We start from the raw sequence: 8,679 nt of genomic DNA, 5'->3' as shown, positions 1-8,679 counted from the left end.
TTTTTCTCTTATCTTCAAATATCAGTGTTGCACCTTCAACAAAGCAAACTTGTTTTCCTTGCTGGCTTTGTTTTTGTAGCTTTGATAAGGAACAGCATGGTGCTTTTTTCCTCTGGAGTTCTGTTTCTTCTGTAATCCCTTACCTCTGCAAAAATACTCTATTATACAATAATGACACCTTTTCTGTTGTAACAGCTCATGCTCAGCAGACAACTGCTGAATTTCTCCAAGTAATATTACTTCTTTTGTGTCCTACTAAGCAGTTTTCATGTCCAACTGTATTATAAAAATTACTTATTTTGTGTCAAATTATATAGAAATAAAATTGAGTATAATAAATGGCATGGCAGAATAATGTTGGGATCCTTAATGCAGTCTTCCTGGAAGTGTATCATCCCAGTTAAGAAAAAATAATGTGTTTTTTGGAGACAGTGTATGTGGAATAAGATTTTTTTCTTTCTCTTGGTGTTGCTGAAATCCAGATTTATGCTGTCCACCTACCCCAATGCAAGCACAGTCAGCTCTGACTTGGAGAGTGCAGTTGGACATTTTGCAGCTGGCCAACATGACAGTGAGATCTAGTCACAGAAGTGGCTCAGAGCCGTGCCAGGGGGGATCACAGTGAGTGTCAGGAAGCATTTCCATTCTGAGAGGGTGCTCAGACCTGGAGCAGCTTCCCTTGGGAGAGGATGGATGCCCCAGGCTCAGCTTTCCAGGAGCCCTTGGACAATGCCCTTGAGTTTCAGGGCAGCCTGGAAGGGCTCAGGCTGTTGGGCTGGATGGTCCCTGTAAGCTGCTCTGGTCCACAGGCATGTCCATAAATGCTTCCCATTTGAATTCTCCAATTATTGAACCCCTCCACTGCAAAAACCACAAACGCAAACTTGTGGCTGCCACAGCAGCCTGGCACAAGTTCAATGTGCAGTGAGCAATCACTGGGCTTTAGCTTCAACTGTCCAGGGCTTCCCAATGTGCAGCACAAACAGTGTCTACTATCTTACACCGGGCCTTATTAAATAAATGTTATTATTTCATATTATTCAGCCTCTGTGAAGTTGCGGAGCTCTTTTCTGAGAAATGTCTTTGGTTCTTCAGGGAGCTGTTGCTGCACTGAGTCGATGTTGAGGTTATTTGCAGAACACCTGCCCTGAGTGCAGGTTGGAAATGCTGGAGATTAGTCTATTCAGCATCTTCAACATTTACAGAGTATTCCTCAGTGATCACGCCTGTTATTGCGTTGGAGGCAGGCTCCCACCAGTGTTTGTTCTGTGCATACATCCTGGCTGCGTGTAACGCCAGCATCCCTACAAAGAAAATGATGAAAGGCACGCCATTCCCTTTTTATAGCCAGCAAATATGCGTTGCTGATAGAACAATTATGCTTGTCTAAAATGTAAAGGAAGTGGATTAAAGTGTTATCATGGTAATAGCATTTAAAAACCATGAATGTTTTCCTGCCATGAAGAAGCACAGCAACATTTTGCTTTGCCATGGGATACATGAAAACGGGAAGGGTATTTTAAAACAGAGAGCTGTTCCTTGATATTTAAACACAAATTGATGTTATCAGGCTTCTTTTTAAAGAGAAAGATTGTCTTGAGTGAATTGAGTCACTCACAGTTCGTAACATCCTTTGGTTGTACCTGGTTCCTTTTCTGTTGTGGGGGGTCCAGAATAATATTTCTCTATATAATCAAGTTACTATTTTCCTTAGAAGGGTAATCAGTTAAAAATTAGAATAAATCCTTATGAACAAGTAAATAAATAATAAAGGCAATAATAATAATAGTACATATACAGCATATGAGCAAGGTTTATTTGTTTGCATGGTACTTTCAGTACAAGAGATTTGGGACTGAGTAAGAATTCATGTTTGGTTGGTTTTGGCTTTGTTTTCTGAAAATGGACAATTTCCTGAATTTTTCAATTTCCTGCCTTGATTGCTCCAAACAATTAGAAGTTTCTCTGGATGGCAATATTTTATTTGATCAGCTGTCACTCAGCACAGAGCACATGTCAGTAGCTGTACTGCAGGCTGCACAGTGCAACTTGAGGCGTAAGAATACTGTTGTGAATTAAGCAGGAATGCATAATTAATAACCAAAAGAAAAGAGTGAATCACATTAATCAGTAAAAGAAGACTAAACAAACTGTGACTAAACAAGGGGACAATTTGGCTCAATACAGCAGGATACAGGATTTACTTCAAAAGGAATTGTACAAGAGTTTGCCTGGAAATTATGTTAATTCACATCCGTGTGAGTTTCCAGTAGGGATAGTTCAGTTCCAGTCATGAGGGGCTAGCTGGAGGAGCTGGCAAGTTCCTTACAGTCAGCTCTGCTCTCTGTGTATCCCAGTTCCTGCCATAGTTCTCTAAGACAGCAAAATCATCACATTACACGTGGCTTCATCCTGTCCCTGCTGTTCTCCTGGGTGACAAACAGCACATCAGGGCTTCATAAACATCCCATCGTTGCTCACCCACCTTCACTCCAGTGAAACCACTTTAAGTGTTCCACTTCAGGGCCTTTCCAGGGATGTACTTGTCTCTATCTTTTCCCTGCACTGCCTCTTCAGGCTGGAATTATTTTCATCTATTTACTACAAAGCTGGCCAGTTCCAGGTGACTCAAGGGCTTCAAAGTTTACAGGTTCCTTTGTGCAGGGAAAGCAGAAAGTCCTGTAAATGCGCACCCACTTTACTGTCACTTGTGACAGAAGATTTAGGTGGGACTGGAAATTAAGACAAGCTCTTTGCGCCAGACTTTGTACCAGGAGGCCCTTTGCCCCAGGTGCAGCCGGACCGAAGCGCGCCCGGCGCGGTCCCGCAGGGTGGCGGTGACGTCGCCGCCTGCCGCTCCCGGGTCCTCTCCACGGCTGTCGCCGCTCTCCGAGGAGCTCCGGTGCCCCGAGGTGCCCGGGCCGCCCTCAGCGCCGCCCCACGGCGAACGGAGCGGGGAGCGCGGACTGGCGGGACGCGCCCGTGTTGCGAAGGGAGGCGGGAGCGAGAGCGGCCCCCTCGCGCCGCCCCGCCCGGGCCGGCACCGCCTCGCTCCCCCCGCGGGGCGGGAGCGGCCCCGTGAGGAGGCGCCAGGCGCGGGGCTCCGCTCGCCCGCGCGGGCCGGCTCCGGATAAATGGGGGGCGGCTCGGGCGGCGCCTCGAAGCCCTGGCGGAGCCGGAGCGGAGCGCGGCTCGGGCGGCACCGGCAGCACCGAGCGGGGCAGGATGCGCGGCGGGCGGCCCGCGGCGCTGCCGCTGCTGGCGCTGCTGGCGCTGCTGACGGCGCAGGGCGGAGCGGCGCCCCTGCAGCCCGGCGGGACCCCCGCGCTCACCAAGATCTACCCCCGCGGCAGCCACTGGGCTGTGGGTAAGTGCGGTTTAACTCCTGCAAAGGCACTGGAACGCGCGGTTCCCGCGTCCCGTGCTGAGGCAGGGTAAGTCTAAAACCTCGCCTACTCCGTCCGCTTTTATTCCAGCAAATCTTACCAAGAGCCTCTCTCTATCTCCAGACAAAGCGCTTGGTAATCGCTGCCCCTTTCTCAGCCACGTTTTCTCTGACCACGTCACTTGTACAAGAGACAGAAGAAATTAATAGTACTGTATGACACTGACAAAATCTTCACTCCCAATAGTGCTACAACTTGACATTATCTACCCCCTTCCCTTCCCTTCCCTTCCCTTCCCTTCCCTTCCCTTCCCTTCCCTTCCCTCAGTCAGTAGCAGTCCCACTGATGTTTGAACAATCAAAGTTTTACCCGTTTTGGTTAATTTTGTGCTACTTTAATTGTTGTTACAGGACATTTAATGGGGAAAAAAAGCACTGGAGATTTTCCTTATGATTTTGAAGAAGAAAACAAGACACCATTTTCAGCATTACCTGAAAATATCAAGCAGCTGGAAGAGTATCTGCAGTGGGAAGAAATCTCAAAATATTTGCTAAGGCTGCTGGAAAGCAATGAAAATAAAAGTGGTCATTTTTCAAAAGGAGGGCTCCCGTGGTATACCAGGAACACCTGGGAGACAGATGACAATAGCAGTTGGAAGCATGTAAGTAAGATAAAGCCTGTAAAGGTGCTCCATGTGTTCAGTTTTTGGTTTACAGAATCATATCAGCTTCCTCTAACTGGTGGATTGTTCCAAAAAGCAGCAGAAGAAACACATCTCATATATTAGACATTCAGTACAGTAAGACTCTTCTCTTGATTGCAGATTGTCACTCACCGATTGTATTTTTGGTGACTTCATTTGCTAGTGGGCATAAACACAGCATGCATTCAGCAGATTTTAGTGCCTGGGCTCCCTTCAAGCTGCTTGGTTGGGCCATCCTTTTCTTTTCTTTTCTTTTCTTTTCTTTTCTTTTCTTTTCTTTTCTTTTCTTTTCTTTTCTTTTCTTTTCTTTTCTTTTCTTTTCTTTTCTTTTCTTTTCTTTTCTTTTCTTTTCTTTTCGGTGATCACATCAGCAGCACATATTGCCCAGCAAAGCCAAGCTGGTGTGAAAAACAAGTGTGAGGGCAGGAGGAACCACATCACACTGACCGCCCCCCACTCAGGATGTTCTGCCTTGAGCTAAGTAAAGCCACAGGGCTGCAGAATTTTTTCTGGTCCCAGCTTTGTCCCTGTTTCCTTTGCCTTTTCTCCAGCCCATGGGGCTGGCTATTGCTGTGGTCATTCCTGGGTTTGCTAAAGGAGTCTGGGGTTACTGATAAGCTGCCCCCTCCTCATCCCTCAAGCTAATGTTCTTCCTAGTGTTGTTGCACAAGACAACAAGGTTTTGGAACAGATTAATCCCTATTATTTTGGGAAATCCTATAAAATACACTGGGAAGGATAACAGTGAGGTTTTACAGAAAGTAGTTGGGGTCTAATGTAAATCACAGGATCTACAAGAAAAACAAAAATTACCACCTCAGACACAGTCATGGTGATAAAGCTTCAGAATTCTTTTGGGTGACAATGAAATAGAATAAAAAGATTAATACATCTTCTTAAAGACATCAGTGGGAAGAATTTTTCCTTCCCGTATTCTACTGCAATATGATGTCATTAATATTCCTGGGCTAACTTCAGCCTTGTTTCCCTCCAGAAATCCTGGTGCAATCAAATCAGTGAATACTTAGGCTTTTATTTGAATGTGGGCAAAAATTCACCCTTTAAATTAAGCTATGATTTAAGTCTCTCACACAGTCATATGAATGCTGCCCATAGGTTTCTTTTTGGCTGTAGCTTTGTGATAGTGATGCATCATAGTAACTGATTATTAATACTATCTAAAAGAGAAACTATTTATTCCATCTTCAGTTCTGCAGTGTGCAGCTTTGTAATCAAATTAAATGAACAAATTCCATTATTTAATGTAAAGAGGGAAATGTTCTGACTTCTAAAAGTATCTGTCAATAAATCCTGCTTAGGAGGGCTGGAAGTTGCCTCCGGTAAGTTGAATCATACCCATATGTGTGTACTTTCACCATAAATTAACATCCGCATTTCTGTGGTCAGACATCGGACATCCTTATGGAGTAATGAGGTTATTGCCTTAAGCATCCAGATTTCTGCAAGGATTATTAAAAAACAGCTCATGTTTTTCCTGTGACTAAGATAGAGGACAACTTGCAGAACCTCATTTGGCCATAGAACCTTTGATGCCCATCATTCAACAGTTTCTTTGTCTCCACCCTGAAGTAAAATCTAATGAAAGGACCTGTAGCTGTACTTTCATGCGGTTGGACACGAACATCTGATGATACACAGCCTAGACAGGATATGATGTCCTGTTTTCCCCTTGGCTTCAAGAAAGCACCTGAAATTTAAGGTATTTCTGAGATCTTCCTTTTAGATGAAGAAAACATGAAGATCAAAAGGAATATACTTTACTCTTTTGAGGGCCATGATAGTTTCCTAAACATTTAAATAATGAAAATTATTTTTCATTTTAAAGTTATTTTGAACAAAAGAGGCCTTATTTATAAAGGTGGAACTCTGATATAGGGAATGGGACATTCCCTGTAGTGTGCATAGTGGTACAAATGCATAACTGGCCTTTGGGGGTTGATTGTGTAGATTTGTCAGGCTGTGAGGGGTTTCATGTGCACAGACTTTGGTTAGATAACACCTTGGGGTAAGGTGCTGCTGTACCACAGCTGTGGAAGGTGTCCACGCACAGGAGAGGATTACCAGGTTACAGGAAGCTGAGGATGATGGCACAGCGTGTCCAGAAAATTTGTCCTTGGCATGAAATACTTTTCCAAGCATTTTTCATGTGAGTTTGGAACAGAAACTTTTTCTAGGAGGAACCAGACAGCAGATTTGCAGTGGGTTACTGTTCCCTGTGCAGTGGTCTGTTGGACTGAGATGCTAAATGTGACCAAAAGGAGGTAAATAATGAGCCCTGCTGCCAGCTTCTGGAATGGCTGTCCCAGGAGCACATGCCCACCGAGGGCTTCAATTCCCCTGCACTGACCATGAGAGATGCCAGCCCTGCCCTGCCTGCAGCCCTGTGCTCCACCTGCTGCACACGGGAAGCACTGCCTGTGCTGGGAACAAACTGACTCCAAGAACTTTGCTTCATGGATGCTTTCAAATTTAGCTGATTTAATTTAAAACTTGAATTTTAAATTTAAGATCAGGAAGGCCCAAAGCTAGAAATAAACACAGATGAGTACCTCAGGTAACTCAACTCAGGGTCTCTCTTATTAGCCCAAATCATCCAGTGCATCACCACTGATGCTCACACTGGGCTGCACATTTCTTAAGAATAAAAGAATTCTTTCTAAAGCACTCACTCAGAGGAGGGAAATAGCTGTAACACACAAATAGTCAAAAAATGGAAGAGGTGAGCCAAATACTTCTTGGGGTTTGGCTTAGGGTGGTGCACCTGTGTTATTTTCAGTAAATACCTTGCCTGCTCTTTATTCTGTGAAAAAAGTACAGTTTATGTAGTTAAAAGGGAGGCAAATCTCTCCTGCAAGTTGGACTAAGTGCAAAAGTAAGTTGGAAAATAAACTTTAAATTGTTTCTATTAGTTGGCTTTTTCACACTAATGAGACAGGATATAAATGAGATGGCACACGGAATTATCTGGGAGAATGACTTTCCTCCTACTTTGGCAGTTGGTTATTACACTAACCAAGACAAATGGGGTCTGTTTCAGAAAGATTATTAGGAATATGTTTGTTATGTGACAGAACAGTTATCTATTAGGTTTATTAACTTATAGAAGGTTTATTATCTTAGTGAATTACTTTTTCCAGGACTGGTCTATAAATAATATATTTTTCTTTTTTTTAGATGATGGACTATCTGCTTCAAGTTGTGAATATGAAAGAGAGCACTCCAAGCTGAAAGAAGATCGCTAAATCATGAAGAAATTGAATACTTTCTGTAAGAGACTATATTTCACAAGCACTTGATTGTATCAGATAATCAACACGGTCACTTTTCTGTACACAAGAATTCCTTTGTGTAAAGTACTTAAATACACAGATTCTTGTATGGTTCAGCAAGGACTAAATCCTCTACTTCATTTTCAAGGTTGCATTTTCTCATTTGAATGGCTTTGATATATATACATATATAATTGTCACGGGAGGGTCTTCCAATTAATTATATGACTTACCTATCGAATAATTTCATCTCTTAGTTTGAAACTACATGACATTGCAACATTCGCAATAAATAGTACCAAGAAAAAGGCGGATTTTATGCTTTTATTTGAGCAGCGAAATTCACTGTGTAAAAGCCAGTAGCAAAGGCCACCCCCTTCCCCGGGCCAGCGCGCGTGTTGTACTTTGAGCAGGTCTGCCGGGAGCCCTCGTGCCCGGTGTGTGCCCGGGAGGTGACGCTGTGCCCGCGGCCCCGGCTCGCTGGGGCAGCTCCGCCGTGCCCGGGGGCGGAACCCGGCCCGGGAGGGACCGACCACCTGCTCCCGCCGCGTCCGCCAGGGGGCGCCCTCGGCCCGGCCGTCAGGGGAGTGCTCCGGGGAGCCCGGGACCGACTGTACCACGGCCGTGAGGGGAACGCTCCGGTGAGCCAGGGACCGGCTGTGCCCCGGCCGTGAGGGGAGCGCTCCGGGGAATCCCGGGACCGGCTGTGCCACGGCCGTGAGGGGAACGCTCCGGTGAGCCAGGGACTGGCTGTGCTCCGGCCGTGAGGGGAGCGCTCCGGTGAGCCTGGGACCGGCTGAGGCGGCCCGGCCGTGAGGGGAGCGCTCCGGTGAGCCTGGGACCGGCTGAGGCGGCCCGGCCGTGAGGGGAGCGCTCCGGTGAGCCTGGGACCGGCTGAGGCGGCCCGGCCGTGAGGGGAGCGCTCCGGTGAGCCTGGGACCGGCTGAGGCGGCCCGGCCGTGAGGGGAGCGCTCCGGTGAGCCTGGGACCGGCTGAGGCGGCCCGGCCGTGAGGGGAGCGCTCCGGTGAGCCCGTCTGAGGCCCGGCCTTGCAGGGTGTCCGGGTGCGCTCCGGTGCCAGGTGAACCCCGTGGCTGAGGCTGTTTGCCGTATCTCAGTCGCACCACAGTGCCCGGCTCCACAATCCCAATCTTTATGAGGCAGAAGTGTCATATGACACAGGGATGACTGCCAAATGTCAGCCAGTTTTGACATAATGCCTTGGCAGAACACAGAGATGCTCAGAAAGGAGACACAGTATTAATTCTACTAGAGAGACTGGTAATGTCAGCGTCCTGGTC

The 8,679-nt window shown here is 46.5% G+C and overlaps 1 protein-coding gene across 1 annotated transcript; it reads left to right on the top strand.

The window, feature by feature from the left end:
• Positions 1 to 3,180: 3,180 nt before the first annotated feature.
• On the top strand, positions 3,181 to 7,691 carry GRP (gastrin releasing peptide). The gene is made up of 3 exons (XM_066569912.1): positions 3,181 to 3,367; positions 3,797 to 4,047; positions 7,285 to 7,691. Exons 1-3 carry the CDS (start codon positions 3,226 to 3,228, stop codon positions 7,336 to 7,338), a joined length of 447 nt encoding a protein of 148 aa, XP_066426009.1. The 5' UTR covers positions 3,181 to 3,225; the 3' UTR covers positions 7,339 to 7,691.
• Positions 7,692 to 8,679: the final 988 nt, after the last annotated feature.

Source organism: Molothrus aeneus (assembly GCF_037042795.1).
Source record: "Molothrus aeneus isolate 106 chromosome Z unlocalized genomic scaffold, BPBGC_Maene_1.0 scaffold_55, whole genome shotgun sequence".
In the NCBI taxonomy this organism is placed as follows: Eukaryota; Metazoa; Chordata; class Aves; order Passeriformes; family Icteridae; genus Molothrus; species Molothrus aeneus.
Note: the sequence above shows the minus strand (reverse complement) of the source record. Positions and strands in the feature narration are given on the sequence as shown.

What these genes read in the sequence shown, in the direction of transcription:
- GRP (XM_066569912.1), top strand. Translation starts at nt 3,226, where the DNA reads ATGCGCGGCGGGCGGCCCGCGGCGCTGCCGCTGCTGGCGCTGCTGGCG. An exon ending in CGGCAGCCACTGGGCTGTGG is followed by an intron (nt 3,368 to 3,796) that starts GTAAGTGCGGTT and finishes TTGTTGTTACAG; the next exon opens with GACATTTAATGGGGAAAAAA. An exon ending in ACAATAGCAGTTGGAAGCAT is followed by an intron (nt 4,048 to 7,284) that starts GTAAGTAAGATA and finishes TCTTTTTTTTAG; the next exon opens with ATGATGGACTATCTGCTTCA.